A 24,628-nucleotide genomic window follows, 5' to 3' on the forward strand; every position below is an offset into this window, starting at 1 on the left:
ATGGGAGAAGCCACATAGCTAATCAGAAGAACTATACATTTCTAATTGGAGGTATTTGCTAATATTATTACACCACTACATATTGGGATAGGATCTTTGAGATGGGAATACCCCTTTAAGTCCACACTCATGACCTTAAAACATAATGTGATAAAACTTCAAGAGGAAATGGTCAATGGGGTAATATTGCCTTTCCTAAAACCCTAAACTGTCTACCCCTAATACAAACTGTCAGCATGGAACAGTGCCACATCTGCACATGGGTTATGTCTGGTATTGCAGTTCAGCTTTAAGTAAATGGGGCAGAGCTGGTTGCAGTACCATGTACAACCTGTGGCCTGGGATGGTGCTGTTTTTGAAAGAAAAATATGGGGAGCTTGTTGATTTTTAGAGTTGTCCAGGTTTAGGATATTGATAATTATTTCTGGCAGCTGCCGCAGAGGATCAGCTATGCTCACGAAATGCAAACCAACCACCTTGGACAACATTTTGTACATGGCATCCTGAAACAGAACTGGACTGTAAATCTATCGCCATAAATAATCCACGTAATGAGCAGCAGTCAGAACACCGCCCACCCCTCTAGGATCAACAGCCCACCCCCGGTCCAGGTGAGGCAGTCTCCATCCTGACACCAGCTCGGCGTATGACTTAAGGGCTTGATTTGGATCCATAAAAAAAAAAATCACTAATGGAACAAATTAACAACTTTTTGGTAAATTTCTGTGACTACTCAGAATGAAAGGTTCACTGCGTAAGAGCTTAGATTAAAGAAATGCCAAGAAGGCTGAAGCGACTGAGGAGCCAGGTTACTGTTATAACAGGATCCCCCTGACAGTGTCTGGAGGAATCCTGAGAAACAGAACTAAAGTGGGGCCTGTGATAACGTAAAAACACCAACGCCTCAGTGTCCCTCCTTCCTGTTGCTGAACATCCACTGATCTAGCTTGATTGACAGCTCCTCAGTCTCCCTCCTCGCTGAGATCTCCACACTGCTCAGTACAAGCTTCACCTGTCACTCCAATGTTTTTCCCTGTTGCTGCTGAACCACCGCCCACCTAGCCTAATCGATATCGCCTCAGTGTCCCTCCTCCCTGCTGAGACCTCCCACTGCTCAGTACAAGCTGCAGCTGTCAGTCAGACTGGGCAGAGACTCAATACACTTGGACACATAAAATACTCATCTTAATACCAGGATTATAAAGTTATTCTGACATGGATTTTCAAGGTAAGTATACCAGCTTCATCAGGTCTAAGGCTGGTTTCACACTTGCGTTTTTATGTGCAGCGCGACATGCACCCCTATGTTTAACATGGGTGTGCATGGTCATGCATTTCTTGGTAGTGTGCACCCAGGCGCACCGGACGCAACCTGTTGCATTTTTGGTCCGTCCGACCTGTCCCAAAAAAACGCATTGCAGTCTATGAGAAGGCTGACGTGCGCATGGACATGCGCACGTCAGCATTTAAAATCGCATGCGTTTTTGACTACAAACTGGTTAAATAGCATGCGCAAAAAATAAGCAAACGCATGCAAAACGCTTGATGCGTTTTTTGTATGCGTTTGCAATGCGCACGCAACGCAGCGCAAAAAAACGCTAGTGTGAAACTAGCCTAAGTGATTTATTTAGTAATATATGCTATTAAAATCTAGTGTCAGATTCATAAGATAAGAATTTTCTAGACGCCCTCTGTCGATGATGCTGGACGGCCCCCCTTCCCCTCTATTAACAAGAATGGACAATCATTGTGATCTCTCTATAAGGCACTAGGTCGTGTTTTACCTGTGGAGCCGCAGAGCCAGAAAAGTTCTAATTTCTTCTCCCAAATATTCCTAGGGACCTGCTATGGGGGCCGACCAAACAGGACACATCACATCAAAGGTATTTTTGGCTTCTGAATCTCATTTGTAAGAGCTGGTGGAGCCAAAAAGCAGACGAGTTGCCCATAGAATTCGATCCGAGTTGCTAAAAATCCTGCCACCAACTCTACTGTAAAATATGGATTTTTATTAAACCTTACAAAAGTTTAACACTTTTTTTTAACAAATCATTATCGTGATAGCAGGCTTCTAAGTGCTCGGCAGCCTCGGACGGTTCGGCTTCACTAGTGAGTAGGTAATAATCATAGTGATCAATCGGAAATATTAGTATAAAAGTGTACATGTACAGCAGTGGACTGTAAAAAGTTTACAGCATCCCAATCCTAGGGAAAATAAAAAAATATCTGCAGCTATATGGAAACCATCACCAAGTAGGTCACTGACATCAGTAGATTGCTGACTGTTTCCAGTTAGCAACAGGAGAATACATCAATTTCAAGTTATATCTGGGAACGTTTGTGGCAGAGTTTGGACTTAGGGGGCCACAGTATTGTGAATTTATCGGTGATTTTTGGTAGTGTCCAGCATTTGTTAGACTTCAGACTTCCCAGCTTCTTGGTCATACAAGGATCCCATTGCTATACTGGAACACTCACAAGAGAGGTAAGGTGCACAAGTATTGTCCGGAGCATGGCTTTCCTGTGCATTCACCATTTCTGTCTTGGAGATCACTGAGAAAGTTTGATTTTTTTTATGGAAGACCTTTCTCGCTTCCTTTCGGACCTTTCACAAAAGTAACCTGCGGGCTTTGTCGTAAGCTCCGAGGAAGATAAAACCTCCGAGACTGATTGCGGTAATTCTTGGCACAATACCGGCAAATAACCTGAAAATGGAAAATCAGATTAATTAAAATTGTTGAAAAGTCCCAGTCTGCACATATGAGAAAATCATACCTACAAGACAGAATAGAAGGGCATTGCAATGATGATGACGGAATGGCAGAGGATTTACCAAGTAATGAGTCATCATTTTATGTAAAAATTATTTTTTACTCTACTCAGTTAGTGGCGTAATATCAACAAACCCTTTTACCTGTGGGACTATTACCAAGTTGATCTTTACATGGGTCCCATCCTGTTAATTTTTTTAGTTTTCAGGAAGGTACCGCTATGGGGTCTGTGTTGATGCCCTTCTCTCCCACTGAATAGAGGCAATGCTGATGCTACATAACGACAAGGTTATGGGTTGGTTGACAAGAGTGTGAGCATCTTCACTAACACACCATGGTGGACCCACTGCGTGGCTCTGAGTTTCAAATGCGTTTATTCCACACCTCCTCCAATGTTAAAGTACAGAAAAAATAAAAATCTGAATCCCATCACTGCTCTGCCTCTACAGGGATGCAGAACTTTAGCGAAACGAGACTAATGGCATTAACCAGTACCAGAAGAGGAAGCCCTACTGTTAGTATAGCCCCACCTCCTCTGTTCACACCCCCGCTTAGTACAAGTTCCAGATTCGTTGGATTCTATAAATTCTCATATACTACACTTGCATCTGTTCTTTTTTTTATGCAGCTCCCACTAAAATAACAACGCCATAGAAAGTGATGGATTTGGTGTAACGTTCATCGCTTCCATTTTCTGTTTGCTAAGGAATCTGTCACTCCTGGTTTCAATTACTGGGTCCGCTTTTTTTTTTTTTTAGAATTAATCTTTTCACCAATTGAAAACTCCACAAGCACTGCGTTGCATTTTATAAAGTAGAAGCAGGCCTTGCTTGTAAACAGGAATTGGTTGTATGCCCTGTTACACCGAGACGATTATTTAGTTCTTGCATCAATCACCAAATTATAACAATAATAGTAATAAAAAAAATAATAAAGTGCGGCGGGTGAGTTATTAATAACTCTGGGATTTTGTGGTAACGATTTCTGAATGCGGAAACCCGGGCAGTATACTGGACAGTGCATGGCGGGATGAGGAATCCTGGCTCTCGATTTTTGCATTTTTAAAAGGAATGTTGAGACTAAATGAAAGTTTTTCCCGGTGGCTTATGTTACAAAACAGTGATCTAAGCTATACTCTCCTCCCATCACCTTCTGAAATCGAGGCAAGGCTGCTCTATGGTCCACCTTTACACCAGGAGGAAGTGGTTACCATGCAAAGCGGCAGCAGGACTGCTGAGACCTGTGATTGGCTGTCACAGTCAGTTGACTTCTTCAGCGCATAAACATTGAGGAGGCCGATCACTGATCCCCTGCAGTCCTGCTGCCACTCTGAACGGTGACTAGTGATGAGCGAATGTGCTGTGATAAGGTCTTATCAGAGAATGCTCATGTGCTAACCGAGTGACTTTGGAGCACTAGAAAAATACGTTCGAGCCCCAATGGCTGCATGTGTTGCAGTTGTCGAGCAACCGGGAGACAACCAGGCGCAGAGACTTGAACAAATATTTTTCGAGCACGCCAAAGTCACTCGGTTAGCACCTTATCCGAGCACGTTCACTCATCACGAACGGTGACATCTCTTATTGCTATACATTTGCACACTGTTTTCAAACCAACACAGCTTCACAATCCCACTCGACTCTGCAGTTCCAAAAGGAGCCTGTTTGCATACTCGGCTCTGCTGTACCAAGGTGCCATACAGGATAACCAGCTCTGCATTTCCATGCTCAAGTTGTTATCAAGCATACTTAACTTTACTTTTCAAGGTACCATCAAACATATCCAGCTCCCCTTTTCCACGTGCTTTCCACCATGTCAAGTTCCACTCTTCCACGCCGCTTCAGGTTCTGACCCGGTTCTGCTGTTCCATGTGCTGTCCAACTCTGTTCTCCCTTGCTTCAACAACACCTTTGATCTGTGTTGCTCCTCCAGATCTTCAGCTTAGGAGAATCCATCTATCCAGGTGAGGCACAATGTTGAGACTCAAAAATATGGTTTGGATGATCCTCAATTCATGCGATGACCATCAAAAATGGTGGTAAAAAAAATGGTCTTCTAGGAGGGGCAACCTTCTCAAACTGGGATTACACAAAAAACCTGGTCTGTATTTAGGGGAAAGAGTCTTTTCAGTTATTAAACCTTCACTGGCCGAGTCCCTGCATGTACGTACTTCTCCGGGGAAGACCAACATACAATAATGGTTTTGCGAGTCTTCAAAAGTAATCGGCTTGACATAGTTAATGGTCGTATGTAATTGAAAGGCGAGACCCTGCGCTTGTCCTGGTGACAGAACGTTAATGCAAGCTAAGAAAAACAAATGGTTAAATCCGATCGTTTACCAGTTAAACTGATCTTTGCTTCGAGGATTTTTCTGCGGATCAAAGTGAAGAGGAACTAAGTGAAATCAGATCTATTTTTGCAGATTTTTGCCATATGGAATGTATAAGGAAAATAGCATAATTGTCCGGCCGGGGTACAGCTGGCTAGACGGCTGAAATCACATAATTGCCTAATTTTGCTTCTCTGCAAATGTTCTACGCGTTACCCTTTCTGGTAGGTCAGAGTTTACCCCCTCTCGGTGTTCACACTCGATGGCTGGGGGCCGCGTGGCACCCGCCTATAATCCTCGCTCTGATCACGCTATAATCCGATGGATGTTTACAGGCCAATTCATCTGGTTTGTAGATAGACCAGACTCCATTCCGAGGCTCTCGCTTCTCCAGCCGGTTGGAAAATTGCTGAAAGGGAACTCATTCTGGATGGGAGCGATTGCTCTTTTGGGATTTTGGGAAGTCTTTTTTTTTCTTTGGATCGGTGCAATGTAAAACAGTAGTTTAAGGCGGGGGGGGCCTTGTATGTAACTGCTCCACCAAAGGCCTGGAATATCCTGTCGATGGTTTGTAGATAGACCTGATTCCATTCTGAGGCGCTCCCTTCTCCAGCCGGTTGGAAAATTGCTGAGAGTGAACGCATTCTGGATCAGAGTTACGGATCTTTCAGGATTTTGGGGAGTCTTTTTTTTTTTTTTTTTTGGATCGGTGCAATGCAAAACAATAGTTGGGGGTGGCCTTGTAAGCCATTGCTCCACCAAAAGCCTGGGATATCCTGTCAATGGTTTGTAGATGGACCTGATTCCATTCCAAGGAGCTCCCTTCTCCAGACGGTTGGAAGATTGCTGAGAGTGAACTCATTCTGGATAGGATCAATTGCTCTTTCGGGACTCTGGGGAGTCTTTTTTTTGGATCGGTATAGTTGGTGGGGATTTGTATGCCACTGCTCCACCAAGGGCCTGGGGTAACTGTAGCTCCATCCCCTTCCAACAGTAGTCATCCTGCAAATGCTGTGTCCAAACTCAGGACTGATTTTAGTCCAGGTATGCGATGTCCCACTCCTACTAGGGAATCGTAGAGAGAAGTCCACATTTGGGTCGCCCTCAACCATTTAAGGTCCCAAATCCATCCATAAGCTAAAAAGGTCACCACAAATTATACATGGCATGGTGGAATGATTAATTGCTTCCCTGCTTCTCATGGCTGCCAGGTGCACGTGGCGAGATTACCGATGCCCAGGAAGTGGGTGATGAAGAGGAAGGAAAAAGTCTTGGCGAGAAAGTTTCAGGAAACCGTGAAGTTCCCGAGAAGTTCTGTAGTAGTAACCACATACCGGTGTCTCATCCATTTCACACACACGCAGCCGAACAAAAAAGGATAGAAACTATATGTATATAATTAACTCAGAATTCAGTATGGACAGTAATCTCCAATAGATACCCGGTGACGCCGTGCGTTCTCCAAACGTCATTGAGCGCCAGCAGCACGTTTCCGCCTGCAGTACTCGATCCGGCCTGCAGGAGGGAAAAAATAAAAAAAAATAAGAGTTTCATCTGCTCACACTCAGAATTGGATTTTTTTTTCTTAACATTTGAATTAAAAATTTGATTTCCTTATATATTTCCACAGTAAATGAGAGGAGAGCTCTGCACAAATTCATAGTACAGAAAAAAAAAACAACAGTAAAATCTTCCTATATTTCCCCTTTCTACCAGGCTGTACTACAATCAAATCTACGAGAAATAAGAACAATTCTAGATTATTTCATAAAACTTTAAGATCGGCTTCTAAATGTAAGGCTCCGGAGTGCAGCAGTAGCTAAACCAGCCCACTTGCCTGTCTACATATCAGAGAAGGGGGCTGGCTTAGGCATTTACTTAAGCACTCATCCAGCCCCTTTCCCCCACTGCTCCGGTCACAGGCCAACGAAAATAATGTTTTCCACTGTCGAACACAAAAACTGGTAGCAAGGGGTGAAGATCTGAGGCACCTGACCTAGTACAAACTAGTATGAAGATATTTATGAATACGGTTCTTGTCCCTGGAAAACCCCTAAAATCCTCTAAGATAAAGGGGAGAACTTTGGGTTTCACCGCCAAGACCTCTAGCAATCCCAAGAACGGGGCTCTGCAGATTGATTGTCCCTGTATGGTCCCCTTTGCTCCATTTATTGTCTATGTGACTGAAGGAAAAAGCCGAGCGCGGGGTACTTGACTACTTGCCCATGAATGGAGTAAGGCGTGTTCAGAAGGGGCGGTGCAGACCTCCCGCTCTAGGAGCAACCAGATCCCCCCAGAAATTCTATAAATAGGGCATAATGTTCAAACTTGGGAATAACCCTTAAAAAGGTAAGTTTTAGGAATAAGCTAAAATTGACTTTGCAATATGCACACTGTCAAGATTCCATTCTGTCGCCAGCTCGAGATCTTTGTACTTGCAGTCACTCGCTAACTATCTTCTCAATAAAACATTGAGAGAAGCAAGAAAAGTTGCTGGTCGGTTCACAAGCAAGTAAATCTCATACTTGCAGTTCTGGAGCTGGGAAGAGAGGAGAATCCTGAGAGTGTGCATATTACACTGTGAGGATTCAGCAATCTGCAGCCACATAGGGCGGCGTCAGAAATTTATGTGGAGTCCGGAAGACCCGATGCATCTTGTATTGGCTGAACACTGTTGCGGTAGGACCATCGAGTCTCTTTACCTTTGCCAGCATTATACGGGTCTTCGCTACGTCAAGGGGGGTCGTAACCGCAGCTGCAAAACCACCTGAGTAGTAAAAAAAGACACAAAACAAATAAGACCTTGTTGGGGATTGATCTTACGGTCCGGTTCCCACAACCTCTGCCAAGACGTCTTAAAATGTGATGTTTATATATAAACTACATCAAACATATGACGGCTCGTTCAGCTCCTGACCGTGAAGGGCCGGTTCTCGGGGGCCAATCTTCTGCTCATTTTCGGCAGCAGTTTAGAAAATTTTATATAGGTTACACATGCGAATGTAAAGAAGAAGAGAGTGTTCTCATTCACTGACCGCAAACTAATAGCTTCAGAAACGTTGTAGAACTTTTTATTGTACAGTGGTTAAAGGGGTTCTCTGGTTTCATGTAAATAAAGAGAAACTGTAGAATTAAAAAAAAAAAAAAAATGTCCGCTTTCTTCCAAAAACAGCGCCACCCTTTCTCCACAGGCCGGGTCAGGTATTGCAGCTCCATATAAGTGAATGAGGCTGAGCTGCAACACCTGAAATAATCTATAGACAGGTACGGTGCGGTTTGGGAAGAAAGTAACCGACTTTTTTTTTTCTAATCCATGTTCAGTTTTCATATATTGTAGCCTCTTAAAAAATGTCCTGAGACCCCCCATCGGTCACTAAAAACAGCAGAGAAGCGCTCAGCCCCCCCATGCGTGGGCTGAATAGAAAGGGCCCAATTCATTATTGCAATGGAGCCATGGGGGTTCTGCGCCATATATATATATTTTTCAATTTGCGCCTTTTTTTTTTTTTTTTTATGTGTTCGTCAGTTTTGGGTTTACCAAAATGTTTTCGTTTGTTTCATAACTTGCAAGTTTTCGAGAAGTCCCGATTTAACACGTTCCTGAAATATTTGGGTGCAAATTTTGTGACTTTTTCGTGGGACGTGCAACTAAAAGGTTGCAAAAAATGGGATAAAAGACAAAGATATAGAGCATTTTCTTTTTTTTTTTTTTTTACTTTTTGCCATTTTTGATTTAAGTGCAAAAGAAATGTCAGAGAATACTAAAAAACAAACAAAAAAAAGAAAAGAAAAGATGATGAAAAGTAACTAAAATAAACCACAAATGATGAATTGGGCCCTTTAGGGCTGTAGACCGCTATATGCATCTGCTAGGCTCTTCGGGGGAGGTTCCAAAGCCGGACCCACCCCCACTTAAGAGGGTCTACAATAGATCAAAAGTGAAAAAAAGGTAAACTTTTCCGCCTCATTTTTCTGATTGGGTCCATCGAATTTTCTTTTTCATTTTCTTAAAATTTTGCGCGTTTTGGGAATCCCATATTTCTGGAAGATTTTCCTTTTGCCTTGAAAGATTTCTCCAAAATTCAAAATGCAAAAGCGTCCTCGACTCCATCCCTTAGGGGATACCATACATTATTCTTTCTGCTGATGTCATGCTGCTTCTCCACCGCCCAGATGTTTTGTCCTCCATTGTTTTTGCATATAAGGTGGTGTTTTTTTTGTTGTTTTTTTTTTTAATTTTCAGCCTGTAGGTGCTTGCATCAACATTTTTCATCCTCTCCTGACACTATTTAATCTGCGCTGCTGTCAGAGATGTCACACGGGCGGTGAATCACGGCCTTTCCGCAGGAGTCAGAGAAAGCCCTGAAGAGCAGCGCAGGGCAGACAGCTGTTCGGTCCTTCTCGCCACTCTGCAGCCTTTTTATGCGCTCTTACCAGGATTACAAGGAGAAGGGATGATTGACACCTTCTCGATTTTAACCAAAGCAAATTTGTCAAAAAACAAATTGGTCATCTTTCATCTTAATACAACTTTTTTTTTCTCTCACCTATTCTGTACGGTGACCCCCGGACCCTAAACAACAACTTAAAGAGAGTGGCGTCCTAAACAAACCGGCTTCTCGAAAGAATGCTGCACGCCCGAACCCAAGACGCTTCTTTTTTTTTTGTCCCCCCCCCCCCTCTCTTTTCCTAAGTTTCTCATATAATCCTTTGCACCTGCAAAAGCTCCACAGACTGCAGCCTGCCAAGAATCGACCGGACGGCTCTGCTTCCATGACCAGAGATCCTGGAATTAAAAAAAAAAAAAGAAGAAAAAAAACAGAAATAAAAATGCATAACAAAAAAAAAATAAAAAAAAAATGGAGGAATGTTACTGAATGTTTCAGATCATCTGCAAATGGGTCGATTTCAAAGATGGGAATTGACATGGAAGGTCGAGCAAAGCATTGGAGGTCAACCTTGGGAAAGCCTCGACTCGCCAGATGTTGTGGAACTACAACTCCCAGGCCAGCAGGGGGCAGCACTCATGGATTACACCCAAACAACGAATAATATAAACGGTGACATAATATAAATAAAAAAAATTATTAGATACATATTCGAAAAATATATGTTACAGTAAAACAATTTTAGTCTTGATACATTTTTCACATTTTTCTCTCCTGGATTTAATTTTTCAGCCGATTTTTTTGCAGGATGCCTAAGAGACTTTTGCCTTCGGTAGTGACTGCAATAATCGTCATCGCGGGTATTTGGTTAATGACGTTTTTAAAGAATTATTAAAAGTACGGACACAAATAGTGCATATGAACTATTACTGCTCTGTTCACTTCTATGGGAGCAGTAGAGAGCATGCTCAACCAATACACAGTGGATAAGCATGTCCATTACTACCTCATTTACTCAGGACCCCCATTTTCAGGATCAGTGGGGGTACTAGTGGTCAGATCCCAACAATCACCCATGCTGTGATTAGGTGCTAAATGTTGCTCATAAGACAGCCTCTTAGACCCTTCGTAGTCGTAGTCGACTGTTTTAGCTCTCCTGATTATTTTCTGTTTGCATCTTTTGCTTACTTTTTACTGTGATTTTTTAGAAATCTTATTTTTAATTTAAGGCATAAAGAAAGCATATCACTTAGGAGTAAAACACCAAAGAGAGGGGAGACTTAATTATGGTGTCTGGTTTTGCCACCCAGGACAGAAGTACATGGTGCTTGTTCTCTAGGCATCATCCCCCTTACCTTTACCATGACCCTTGGGCCAATCCCTGTCCCCTTATCTACTAAATACTCCGTTTCTCAGACAAAGAGGTTCTCGCCACCTAGTAATAAAAAAAGGATAGGACCCACCAGGGCTGGGCCCCCTCTTGCCAAGGGCCATATGATCTGATATTATATCAATATTGACCAATATTTCATATAATTTGAAAAAACGTCAGAATGCAAACACATTTTTACATGTGAACTGTAATAAATCCTGACATCACCCAACACTAAAGAGAAACAAATGAAAAATTTGCACAAGCTAATCCCTTTCCGACAGTTAACAAAGACTTATAAATATCTGTGCTCCTGACAACGCCCCGGGGCGAAACATGTGCTAATGTTTAATTCGTTACTCTGTGGATATCACTGTACCGTGCTCACCCTTGGAGAACCTATCGGAAAGTAATCATTAAATGCTAAAAGGGAAGGTCCACCATCACAATCAATTTTTTTTGTAAATAATTTGTTAATATTCCTTTACACTGAAAAATGAAGCTCAGTTGCTACTAGCCTTCCTTAAAAGCCTTCTGTCGTTTAGTGTATACAGCTTCTACGCAGACCTGTGTCTCCTTGGTAGCAAAGTACAAAAAAAGAAAAAAAAAAAAAAAGGATGTAGGGAACAGATGGGAGTCTGCCTACAGGATCAGACTACAGAGTGGTTTGTTTGTAGTCTGTAACCATGGAGACCAATAGAATCTTCGCACAGAACACACCAGGATATCTTTTAACCAAAACGTTCCGCAAAGTTTCTTTATTTTTTTAGCTGCTCCAGTTTACCGAAGTTAAAAAATAATGAGAAGTAGCAGAGAACGGCTACAAAGAGCAGCTCGGAAGGACTCCACACGTCCATGTGTTACACTGATAAACCCTTGATTTCTCATCAGATTCTAAATGATTGTTAGAGGACCCAGTACCGGGTCAAGTTATTATTAGGAGCTCCTTCAATTGAAAATCCCTTAGAGGTAGCCATGGAAATTTAACCTAATTAAAGGGTTTTCTGGCAGCTCACTCTTCCACATGTGGAGGTTAGAGACGCTGCTGACGTATCACAGGCAAGTGCACCCCATTTCCGCATCTGGCGGTGAGAGCCGCTGATGACGGTGCATCGACAGGTTCCCAATATGTTCACAGCCAGTAGTTCTCGTCTATGTGTCCGATTGACCTTCGTTGGTGCCTCTTCCCTCCCAACGCAGAACTGAGAAGCCCCAGAAAACCCCTTTAAAAGTGACATCAATGGTGTGTCCAACGCCTGCACCGATCTCCAGAACGGTAGACCCTTTCGCCCCCGTCCTGCCTGGTAAGGGTGATGTGTTCTACAGGCTCGGCTGTTTTCAGTTCTTCCATATGGGAGATCAGTCACGTAGAAGTGAGCGCTCGGCCTCCTCTCCATAATGGAGGCCCCTAAACACCACACATTAACCCATTATTGGTTTACTCGAGAAATAGCTTCCAAATCTCTCCCGAATGCAGAGTTATGAATAATATAAAGGATACTAAATATATAGGATTCACCGGACAAACAGTTGCACGGTAATCGGACACAGGGTGCTGGAGGACGGCGCTCTTTCTAAACGTTGGCCTCATTTTTCATGATGTGCTGGAGCTCTTTCCTCAGATTGAATGGGAAACCTTTGAGAAGCTTCTGGCTACGAAAAGCTTTTCCCCATAGAGCACTTATGGATGGTTCTGGTAACAGCTTGTGTTTCTGGGGAAACTATTTAGCGGAAGAACTAATGGCCCTGACAAAGTGACTGCGACAGCACAAACCGGTGACATTCCCATTGTGCGCCTGACGGAGGGGAGCGGATCCTATTCTGCTGCCTGCGCGATTCTGTGCTTCCTCCACGTGAGCAGCATTGGAAGCGATCAGTGTGCGACTGCTAACTTTAACCCTTCACAGCGGCTGCACGGGGCGATCGGTCAGGTTTTCATTGCCCTTTAACTAGCAGGAAAGATTACTAATAGTGATGAACGAACGTGCTGGAATAAGGTGTTATCTTCCCATGCTTGGTTGTGCTAGAAAAATATGTTCAAGTCCCCGCGGCTGCATGTCTCGTGGAGTAAAAGGAGCCAAATTCATTCATTTCCGTTGTTTTGGCCTGATGAAGTTTGAAACTTCGAAACGCGTTGACCAATAAACCGTTGACGGCAGCAGGTGAACCCAAACTATTCCAGCACCTTCAAAACTCATTAAGAGGCGCCGCGTATCTTTCACCTGTTGTTCACCAGAGTAAGAAAAGTGCCGAATCTGTCATCATTGCTCGACCAAACCCCCCTTCCACTTTCCAAAAAAGTTGGGGAAACTGGCTTAAAAGTGCAAAAAAGTGCCAACATTTTTGCACAACTCAGAGTTACTACCCAAAAATTGTGGAACATTTCAAAGAGTTTTACGCCTGATGAAACAGAGCCTAAGTTTTTAAGAGTAAAGTTAAAGTCCCTTTTAGAAAACAAAAATGGAAAACAAGCAAAAAAAAACAAAAACAAATAATTTTCACTTTTTTTTTTTTTTTTAAAGGGAAGACATTAAACAATAAAATATCCACATGTCCGACTGGCAAATTTCAGTGGAAAACTTAAAAAAAAAAAAAATTAAATTTTGACATGTGAAAAAAAAAAAAAATGATAAAAACGATAATAATAATAATAATAATAATAATAATACCAAGAGTATAAAGATGAGCACTGAGGACAGGGACATAAGTGACAAGCTTTTACGCTCCATGCTATACCCGCTGGGTATTCACATCTTGACCCCGGCCCAACTGAGGAAGCATATCCCAGATTTCCCAGAAGTTCAGAAGAGGAGATGCCAATTACTACACGGTCACCAGGGAAAAGCTGCGATGTGTTTACAGACTCTGCTCGGCTTCGTGTCCGTCATTCATTAGTGACCGGAGATGATCTGTATAGGTGGGTCTGACTCAAGCTCGGGGTAATGACATTTCTTGGGAGTCCCAAATTCTAAATGTTTATTTACTAGAAAGTATACAAAAATAATCTCACATTTCTATCTTTTGGAACTTTAATATTTAATTAATATTAATATAGGTAAAGGGGCCTTATATAGTACTGCAAGCGCTCTCCTATTCACTTGTATGGGAAACTGGTCGCAGTACCAATCAGAGCCACTCCAAGATGATTGCTCATCTGACAGCTTGTCATCTCTCCCGCCTCCCTCATACACAGGAACGCTAGAGTAGGTTACTCTGGAAGCCCCGTTTTCCCAGTATGCAGCTAGGCTTTCTTTGGGGGCCTGATTCTCCCTATATGAGGCATTATTTGGGGGACTTGTTCTCCCCGTATAAGGCTAGGCTTTCTTTTTGGATCCCATTCTCCCCGTATGAGGCTAAGCTTTTTTGGGGGCACCCGCTGTCACTGTGTGACGCTTGGATTTCTTTGGGGGACCTCGTTCTCCACATATGAGGCTCTCCCAGTATGAGGCTAGGCTTTTTTTGTGAACTCTGCTCTCCCTGTATTAGGCTAGTCTTTCTTTCAAGTTCTTGTTCTCCTTGTATGAGGCTAGGCTTTCTTTGGAGGCCTCATTTTCCCCATAAGAGGTGAAGATTTATTAGGGTACCCTGTTCTCCCTGCATGAGACTAGGCTTTCTTTTGAAACCCAGTTTTCCTTCTATGAGGCTAGACTTTCTTTGGAGACCACATTCCCCCTGTATGAAGCTGGGCTCTCTTTGTGAACCCCATTTTCTATATACGAGGCTAGGCTTTCTTTGTTAACCTCCATTCTTCCTGCATGAGGCTAGGCTTTCTGTGGGAACCCAGTTCTTCCTGTAAGAAGCTAGGCTTTCTTTGTGAACCTCGCTAACCCTGTATGATGCTAGGCTTTCTTTGTGAACCCCGTTCTCCCTGTATGAGGCTAGACTTTCTTTGGAAACTGTTCTCTCTGTATGAGGACTTTCTGTGGGAACCCAGTTGTTGCTGTATGAAGCTAGGCTTTCTTTGTGAACCTCATTAACCCTGTATGAGGCTTGGCTTTCTTTGTGAACCTCGTTAACCCTGTATGAGGCTTGGCTTTCTGTGGGAACCCAGTTCTTCCTGTATGAGACTAGGCTTTCTGTAGGAACCCAGTTCTTCCTGTAGGAGACTAGGCTTTCTGTGGGAACTCAGTTCTTCCTGTAGGAGACTAGGCTTTCTGTGGGAACCCAGTTCTTCCTGTATGAGACTAGGCTTTCTGTGGGAATCCAGTTCTTCCTGTATGAGACTAGGCTTTCTGTGGGAACCCAGTACTTCCTGTATGAGACTAGGCTTTCTGTGGGAACCCAGTTCTTCCTGTATGAGACTAGGTTTTCTGTGGGAACCCAGTTATTCCTGTATGAGACTAAGCTTTCTGTGGGAACCCAGTTCTTCCTGTAGGAGACTAGGCTTTCTTTGGAAACCCCTGCTCCCTGTAGGAAACTATGCTTTTTTGGGGGATCCCGATCTCCCTTGTGGGCTTTGTTCTTGTTTGAAATTACATGCGTGTCCCACAACAAGCCTGTTTGGGAACATTTCCCTGTACATTGCTGCAGAATAAGTTGGTGCTCCACATGTAACAGGAGCTAAATATGGAAACAAATATACCTACAGAAAGATTGCCAAAAAAATCATGCGGATATTATATGGTAATAGGACATTCCATGAATACATCAAGCGTGCACCATCTAGTCTGGCACTACACAATGAGAATATGGGAATATATAGCTGCCGTATAGAGTTTACCATTCTGTACAATGACTGTTACTTACTTTCAAAAACTCCCAAAGTGGAAACTGAACAAGAGAAAACGGGATCTAAAACAAAGAAAAAAAATTGTACGGTTACAAATAACACACGGGAGCAAGGAAGCATTGCAAATTCTGCTGACAACTTCTTTAATTCGAATGGTGAAAAAGTTGCAAGAGACCACCAATGTCTGACTTTAAGGGAAAGAGGTTGGGTTTTACCTGCTTATTTCTATCGATTTGTTAATCAGATGCAGAATTTGAGAATGGAAAAATCTGTGCCGGAACTAATCCCAATTATTAAATGCCAATAATTCTAATAATGTCGTCTTAGGGAATAAAGGGGTCATTGAGAACTTTCCAACACCGGGAACAGAAATTTCCGTCACCCCACCACCCAGTTGGCAACATCTTATCTGCATGGCTGGAAAAAAAAAAAGTCCAATGACTCTTGGCTAAATGTCAGAAAAGAGCCATCTAAAAGCCAAGGCCATCATTCTCCAATCTGGTTTCCATATTTGTAATAGGAAAAAAAAAAAAATCGGTGAACCAACGGCAAAGCCATCATCTCCCAAGAATAGCCTACAAAAGGTTTAAAAAAAAATGTCTGGCTATGTTACACATAGTATTGTGTTGCAGATACACACTGCGCTGAAAAACTAATTAATACTTTATAGAGATTTTCACTTGATCGTCACCGGTGGTGAACCAGCTTTGTAGTCTTGGGTGGTCCTTAATACGTATTAAAGAAAACACAATAAAATTGCTGGACTTCGAAAAAGTGACTACAGGGGAGAAAACGTGTGGAAAACAGCTTTGTAAAGTCACGAGACCATTAATATTCCACGTCCTGTTAGAGCGCTACACGGCGAGCACGAGACAACATCAGGTCTTCTTCTCAACGCTCACGGTGCTGGTGGGTGTCTATTTCCATGCGCTCAGTCTGAGCACGGATAGCGTTCCACGATGGCTGCTTTACACGTACAACCTAATGCAACCAGAGTCAGCCTGTCTGCTGGCTCCAGCCTCGATTTTCTGGTCGACCCCCTGCCAATGTATTTTGCAGATGCACGGTCTCGGTGTGCTTAGCACCCAGATCTTCCCAGCAAGTAACACTCAGCAAAAATTTCATGTGACTGAACATTAAAAAAAAGTAAAAGCCTTACATGGCATTGTGAAAAAGAAATCATTATAATATACCGTATATATATATTGTTTTTGTTTTTCAAACTAAACTAAATGAGACCTTTAAGACAGGAGGTGAATTTTTTTTTTTTTTTACAAAAAACAAACACTTTAAAAGGAAAATCTGATCAGGAGCTTCTAAAATAATTTGACATATGAGTCTACTCCCCCTCGTAGACATTCTGTATAGACTATATTAATAACAGCGCTCCTCAGGGGCGGTGCCTTATCTGTATAGACTAGATTAATAATAGCGCTCCTCAGGGGTGGTGCCTTGGGCAGCATAATTTGTTAGCGCCCTTCCAGATGGATTACAGTCCTATAGTATATAATAGTAAGTGCCATAAAGTATGACAACGGTGACTTTTCATTACCCACAAGTTGCAGCACTTCCATGTTGCTGCCTCAAAATTTCCCTATGAAAACCCACTGGTGATATTTTTTCAATGCTCCAAAAGGTCAACATCCGTCTCATTTCCCAAAGGGATAAATTGTTACCATGTAGCCCTCTGCCAATTGACACTTCGGAGGTCATGACTTAATTTAAAGGGGGACCAATAATAGAGACATATTCCCTTTAAATAAATATATTATTCACCTACAGTATTCCGGGTCTGCTTCCTCCTTTCCCGGCAGCCGTTTTTCTTTTACTGGTGCACACCTCTGATGTTATTCTCCCAGACCAATAAGGCCAGCTCAGATATTATTACATGAAGGGGCCAAGACGGAGACAGGATGGGGGGGACGTCATTACGGGAAGAGGCCAGGACTGGGGGACGTCATTATGGGAATGGGCCAGGACTGGGGGACGTCATTACGGGAAGAGGCCAGGACTGGGGGGCGTCACTACGGGATGGGGTCAGGACTGGGTGACGTCATTACGAGAAGAGGCCAGGATGGAGAACGTCATTACGGGAAGAGGCCAGGACTGGGGGATGTCACTACAGGAAGGGGCTAGGACTGGGGGACGTCACTACGGGAAGTGGCCAGGATGGGGGACTTCGTTAAGTGAAGGGGCCAGGATGGAGGACGTCATTACAGGAAGGGGCCAGGACTGGGGGACGTCATTACAGAAAAGGAGACAAGACAGGGGACATCATTACCTGGAAGAGAATATACAGGTTTTTATATGTTCTACAATGCTACAAGGGCCCAAATATCAGACCATCGCGCAGTTGAGGGCCAAGATCCTAATTTTTCGCCAGGTCCCATCGGACTCTAGTTATGCCAATTACAAGGGTTCATAACTTTGCAAAGAGTAATCATTAAATAAGTTAAAAAAAAGTTGTTCCCAAAAGTAGAGAACCCCATTAAGAGGTATGAAGCGATATGGGATCGGATATACACAGAGAACCAAAATGTGAAGTGCAGAATCAGTTGTTCTACGGGAGGTGGATCACGCGTGAAATACAACGACTACTTGACACAGTCATCTCCATAAACACAGTAGCATAATAACAAATCCAGCACGTTACATTTCCTCGAAAATACAATACTTAAAGTACAGTAATAAATCTAGATGGGAACGCAAGTGTGCAACCCGATCTCAATAAGTGCAGGAACATCTCAGTGCGGATACATTTCAGTAGCGTCACCAGGGACCGAGGTCAGCCATGCTTCTAAACGCAGCTGACAAGTGGCTGTAAAACAATTGGAATGGTGAATACTCAATTCAGGACGGTCGGAAGGGGGAACAGTACTGCAGATAAGGGGGAACTAAAGAGGCTTTGTCTGTGTCCATGACATCATGAGGAGCGGAATGTTCCGAATATAGCCTTCATTTCCTGTCTGTGGTTCCGCACCTGGCACCTACTACATAATAATTGGCTGATAGATGACATTTCCAGTGAGCCATCTTGTGTTACAGCATCTGGACGATCCATAAAGCAAGCATCCTCCGAAATCGAAAAAAAAACGCATTCCTTGTCACAGCGAGTAGACAACTTAGTGTGCCTACCACCTACGGGGGGAATCGAGGCAGCTGTGCCAGCAGTTGTTAGGCGCGATGTGATCCTACAGTTGTAATGTCCGCCATAGTGTCCGCCATAGTGTCCATGAAAGGCACCAATGCAGCCCTTACAGAAGAAAACGAGGTCGGCTGGTCTACAAAAAAAAAAAAAAAAGAGTCATCCACCGATGAACATTCGATGTTCTTAAGAAATGGGGAAATATTAAAAAGGGAGATAAAGCTGCTGCAAATAGTAACGCTGCAACAGATAGATGGTCAATCAATTTCACTGTGTGCCGTGTAACGCAGAGGACATTACCAGGAGCCTGCAGGATCTCTAGTGAGCCATTGGTAGATCCTGTGTGCAGGAAAGGGGTTAAACAATCCCTTTACTATAGCACGGGGAGTATAGAAGTGGTTACCACTATTGCAGTGCTGAAACGGATTCTTAGGTTCAAATCTGTCTAAGATCAAAGTCTACATGGAGGAAATATGTTCTCTCGAGATTTGGCAGGGTTGGTTAAGCTCCTTACGTTAGCCATTGTGGCCAAGATTTGAGGTTCCAGATATTTTGGGAAATTAATCTCTACATTTTTTGTGCAATGTACTTCAGTGGGGGCAGATTCTACCGTACGTGGGGGGCGGGTCTCCCTCACTCGACAGCACGTGGGGGGCGGGTCTCCCTCACTCGACAGCGCGTGGGGGGCGGGTCTCCCTCACTCGACAGCGCGTGGGGGGCGGGTCTCCCTCACTCGACAGCGCGTGGGGGGCGGGTCTCCCTCACTCGACAGCGCGTGGGGGGCGGGTCTCCCTCACTCGACAGCGCGTGGGGGGCGGGTCTCCCTCACTCGACAGCATGTGGGGGACGGGTCTCCCTCACTCGACAGCACGTGGGGGACGGGTCTCCCGCTACAGCACGTGGGGGACGGGTCTCCCGCTACAGCACGTGGGGGACGGGTCTCCCGCTACAGCACGTGGGGGACGGGTCTCCCTCTACAGCACGTGGGGGACGGGTCTCCCTCTACAGCACGTGGGGGACGGGTCTCCCTCTACAGCACGTGGGGGACGGGTCTCCCTCTACAGCACGTGGGGGAGGCAGTACATGGGGGTGGGCCTCTCTTCTCTACAGTACATGGGGAGGGTCTCTCCCCCACTACAGTACGTGGGGGACGGGTCTCTCTCACTCTACAGTACGTGGGGGACGGGTCTCTCTCACTCTACAGTACGTGGGGGACGGGTCTCTCTCACTCTACAGTACGTGGGGGACGGGTCTCAATTTACAATACTTGGAGGAGGGTCTCCCGACAATACATAGGGGGACGGGTCTCTCTCACTACAGTACGTGGGGGAGGGTCTCAATTTACAATACGTGGGGAAGGGTCTCCCGACAATACATAGGGGGACGGGTCTCTCACTATAGTACGTGGGGGAGGGTCTCACTTTACAATACGTGGGGGAGGGTCTCACTTTACAATACATGGGGGAGAGTCTCTCACTACAGTACGTGGGGGAGAGTTTCTCACTACAGTACGTGGGGGAGGGTCGTTGTCTCGACAGTAAGTGAATCTACAGTAAGTGTTGGGTAGATCTTTGAATTTCTACAGAAGAGGCAGGTCTTTGTATCTTTACAGTAAGTAAATCTCTACAGTAAGTGGGGGAGTGGCATTTAATCTCTACAATAAGTGGAGGCAGGTCTCTGAATTTCTACAGTGAAGGTTGTTCTTTCTATCTGTACAATATCGGGGGCAGGTCTTTGCATCTTCCACAGTAAGTGAATCTACAGTAAGCGGGGGGCAGATCTTTGAATTCCTACAGTAAGTGGAGGCATGTTGTGAAATATCTCTACAGTAAGTGAATCTACAGTAAGTTGGGGCGGGTCTTTGAATCTCTACAGTAAGTGGGGGAGGGTCTCTCTCACTCTACAGTACATGGGGAAGGGTGTTTGTTCGGCTCGGTCCAACTATATACAGGCATAACAGAGAGGCGGACTTTCAGCTAAGGGTAGGCAAAGCCACTGTACAATGACAGGGAGAATGTGAATTGGTCAATGAAGGAATGGAAGTTCCAGTACCTATAATGCTGGTTGAATGCTCATAAAAAGTAAACGATCATTCACAATAATTGGATTTTGAAATTGCTGAAAATAAGAATCAATTTATTTTCTGGCCTTGTTAGACTGGCACATTCAAATTTTACCTTGTTGGAGGGGACGAGGTGGTAAGAAGACCCAGGTTTTCTACAGGTGTTGGGTGAAGTGCCGTTTTCAGTATTTTCAGCGGCATCACCAAAAGGCGTCATACAGACTTCGCTATTAACACACGGCCCCCCACCGTGCTCCATCCACAGACATAAAATGCTCCTTATATTATCCCCTCTGCACGATTTATTCTCGTACTTCACAGAATATTCATTTTGTGTTTGTTTTCCAGCGCTTCTTATTACAAGTGCTGAAAAGTATTCGCTAATTCCTGTCACAGGCAATGATTAATACATGAAGCAGCTTTGGTGAGACTCGAAGAGGGAAGGGAAAAAAAAAGTAACCTGACAGATGCCCCGGCATGACAGAATGGTTATGTGTTCAGACAGGAACCGAGAGTGAGAAGAAATCAATGTCACCGCCATGGGCTCAGCCGACACGCCGAAATCTCCCAGGAAGTCGGTCACCGCTGGGGATGATAAATGCTGCATGATGCGTCTCACAATCCTGCAGCAGAGGTCAAGCGGAGCAACGCAATAAATTGTGACGACTGCAGGAAAAACACTTCTGATCTGGATCTCTGATAATTAGTAAAAAAAAAACCCAAAAAACATAATATAATATAAACAATAATTCTATATATATAAAACTGAATGTATGTACAGTATGTGTGTATCACCAACCAATCACAAAGCATCTTTCATTTCGCCAGAGCTGTTCAAAAGAAGCCGAGCTGTGATTGGTTGCTATGAGCAACAGTTTTCCTTGCAACCAATCACTAAGCATCTCTCATTTCACCAGAGCTGGTTAAAAGAAGCCGAGCTGTGATTGGTTGCTATGAGCAACAGTTTTCCTTGCAACCAATCACTAAGCATCTTTCATTTCACCAGAGCTGTTCAAAAGAAGCCGAGCGGTGATTGGTTGCTATGAGCAACAGTTTTCCCACTTGACAACACCTCAGCAGACACTGACATGGTGGGAGAAATCTAGCATCCCCAGGAACATACGCTCCCAGCCATTGTCTGCCCCCAAAAAGGAGCAGAGAGCACAGGACAGAAATGAATCCCCCCCTTCCTGCCCATATCCCCATCACACATCCTCCATCCTATAGGCACATCTTCTCTATTAAAGGGATCATTGGTATGGAAGTCCGAGTAAATCCATCCAGCGCTTTGGTTTTGACCTCAGGCCTCTCTTAAAGGGATCCCCGGTATGGAAGTTAGGACTGTTCCAGTCAGCTCTGTGGTTCTGACCCCAGGATTCTATTAAAGGGATCATTGGTATGGAAGTGAGGGAAAATCCACTCTGAGCTTTGGTACTGACCCCAGGCTGTCTTAAAGGGATCTCCTGCATGGAAGCTAGGGTAAATCCCTCAGCACTCTGATTCTAACTCCAAGGTTCTATTAAAGGGATCATTGGTATGGAAGTCAGGGCAAATCCACTCAGCGCTCTGGTTCTGACGCCAGGCTGATGGGATGATGTGGGATATTATGGTGAATGTGGCTATGCGGATTGGGCGGGGCTCTACACTCAGCTATATATATATATATTCATTATAATTTGTTATAACTAACCGTAGTTAGTTACCATGCCCGGGCAGTGCCGGGCTCTTCAGCTAGTAATATATATATATATATATATATATATATATATATACACACACACACACACACACAGAAACACACAGATTAATATATATATATATATATATATATATATATATATATATATATATATATATATATATATATATATATATATATATATATATATATATATATTTATTAGTCATTTATATAGTGCCATTAATTCCACAGAGCTTTACGGCCATATATATGAAAAATCCATAAATGCTTGTACTCAAATGCCTTAAACAAAACAAAAAAAATAATATATATAAAAGTTTGTTTTTAATTTGTAAGCGTGGGAGTCAATAAGACAAGGTTCTGAGATATTGCGCCAAATTTACACTTTTTTTGGAACTGACTTTTGTGAAGTCGAAGCAAACCGTTGAACTTACGGTAAAAGCTTCCTTAATTCTCAGCAGCATCATAGTCAAAATGGTGGGTGGCAAAAAAAAAATAAAAAAAACACGGAGCAGGGACGCGTTGATTAAAAAGCCTCCAAAAAACACCACAAATAAAGAAAAATCCCTGATTTTAGAGCATTTTCCTTACGGGCGACATATTGTGACTCCACCCGATTGAGGGGCTTTAGTCACTTACAATACAATCCATTGGTAGAATTTTGGATAGAGCCGCCTGGTCATTTATTATCTAAAAAGCCCCCCAAGGATTTGCAAGAATAAAAAATAAAATTAAATCCACAAACCATAAATCTTCCGTTAGGGGTCGTCCAGGGTTGAAAGGTGTGATTTGCTCACAAAAATGTCTCCCGGGCTGAATTCGCACCTGACGTTTGTCTGATTGATGGCTTGTACTCAGCAGATGCTCCAGAGGTGTGAAAATTAGTGCATTTAGAACTTCGGAATTATCAGGGATTGTAACTATTAAGAGATCAAGATTCCATAAAAACGACTACTGTCTTCTCTCTATGCCCCCCACTGTGGACACTTAAAGGGGTTTTCCAGGTACTTTAATACCATCCTTAAAATAATTCATCAAATCGGTGGAGTCCGAATCCCAGGTTTATGAATGTGCCAAATGGCACAGCGCTAGATATATAAAAACAAACCGCATTCCTAATTATACAGCCCTCTTAGACCAGAAGAGGCTGGTATACTTACACTAGAATCTACATCTCAATAGTGGAGTATGCCTGACAATTAGTGATGAGCGAACGTGCTGGGATAAGATGTTATCTGAGCATGCTCCGGTGCTCACCAAGTGTCTTCGGAGTGCTCGAATAATATGTTCCGAGTCCCCGCGGCTGTTCGACAGCTGCAACACATGCAAGAATTGCCTGGCAATCGCTGCATGTCCTGTTCGACAGCCGAGAGACATGCAACTGCAGGGACTCGAACATATTATTCGAGCACGCCGAAGACACTTGGTGAGCACCGGAGCATGCTCAGATAACACCTTATCTGAGCACGTTCGTTCTTCACTAGTGATAACATTTTTTTTAAAAAAGGAGGGTTTTATGGGGGTCTCCCCGGGCCCAGGATTTGGAGGTCGATAAAGGGACTGAACTCAGAAATGGAATAAAAATCAAAGCCGGCTCTAGGATAGAACAAACTGGGCAGATTATATATTGATCCCAGGTTCCGGCTCAGGAGGTGGGATGAACTTTTACCTTTCCCCGAATATCAGATCTGTTCTATTAACACAGAACCTCATCCTAATGTTGTTCACGACGGGCCGCCATATTTATGTAGGACAGTATAGATCCCTCACCGCCGGCCTGTCATAATATTGTTCCTGGTTCAAGACACCTCCGGAGCGATTGCCGGTGGCAAAAGAAAACTCCTTTCATTTCTAATCCCGTAAATTAAAAAGACAAATTAAATGTTTCAGAACAACCTCCCCCCCCCCCCCCGCCCGGTTTTAGTTGATTTTCCAAAATGTTTTGGGACTGTCAAAAAGAGAACAATTTACTAATGATCTTCATGCCCAACGTGCCCTCCGAGCTTCTATAATGTTACAGAGTAAATCAGCCAAGAGATCGCATTTTTTCTTTCGAGATTCTTGAAAATGAGGGTCAAGACCGCAATGTTTTGCCGCACTTTCCTATACTAGTAAATCCATCACCTATGG

General features: G+C 43.6%; 1 protein-coding gene across 4 annotated transcripts in view; it reads right to left on the reverse strand.

Moving 5' to 3' along the window:
* Positions 1-1,989: 1,989 nt before the first annotated feature.
* Positions 1,990-24,628, reverse strand: part of SLC25A26 (solute carrier family 25 member 26) — a 96,454-nt gene continuing 73,815 nt past the window's right edge. For all 4 annotated transcript variants that reach the window (XM_073569750.1, XM_073569749.1, XM_073569752.1 and 1 more), the window contains 5 exons: positions 15,607-15,651; positions 9,817-9,886; positions 7,803-7,867; positions 6,542-6,615; positions 1,990-2,705 (listed from right to left, as the gene is read on the reverse strand). In XM_073569750.1, coding sequence (XP_073425851.1) covers positions 2,609-2,705; positions 6,542-6,615; positions 7,803-7,867; positions 9,817-9,886; positions 15,607-15,651 — 351 coding nt within the window. In that variant the 3' untranslated portion in view covers positions 1,990-2,608. The remainder of the gene's footprint in view (positions 2,706-6,541; positions 6,616-7,802; positions 7,868-9,816; positions 9,887-15,606; positions 15,652-24,628) is intronic.

The sequence above is a fragment of the Dendrobates tinctorius genome, unplaced genomic scaffold (genome assembly GCF_039654945.1).
Source record: "Dendrobates tinctorius isolate UK_male_01 unplaced genomic scaffold, ASM3965494v1 ptg000027l, whole genome shotgun sequence".
Taxonomy (NCBI): Eukaryota; Metazoa; Chordata; class Amphibia; order Anura; family Dendrobatidae; genus Dendrobates; species Dendrobates tinctorius.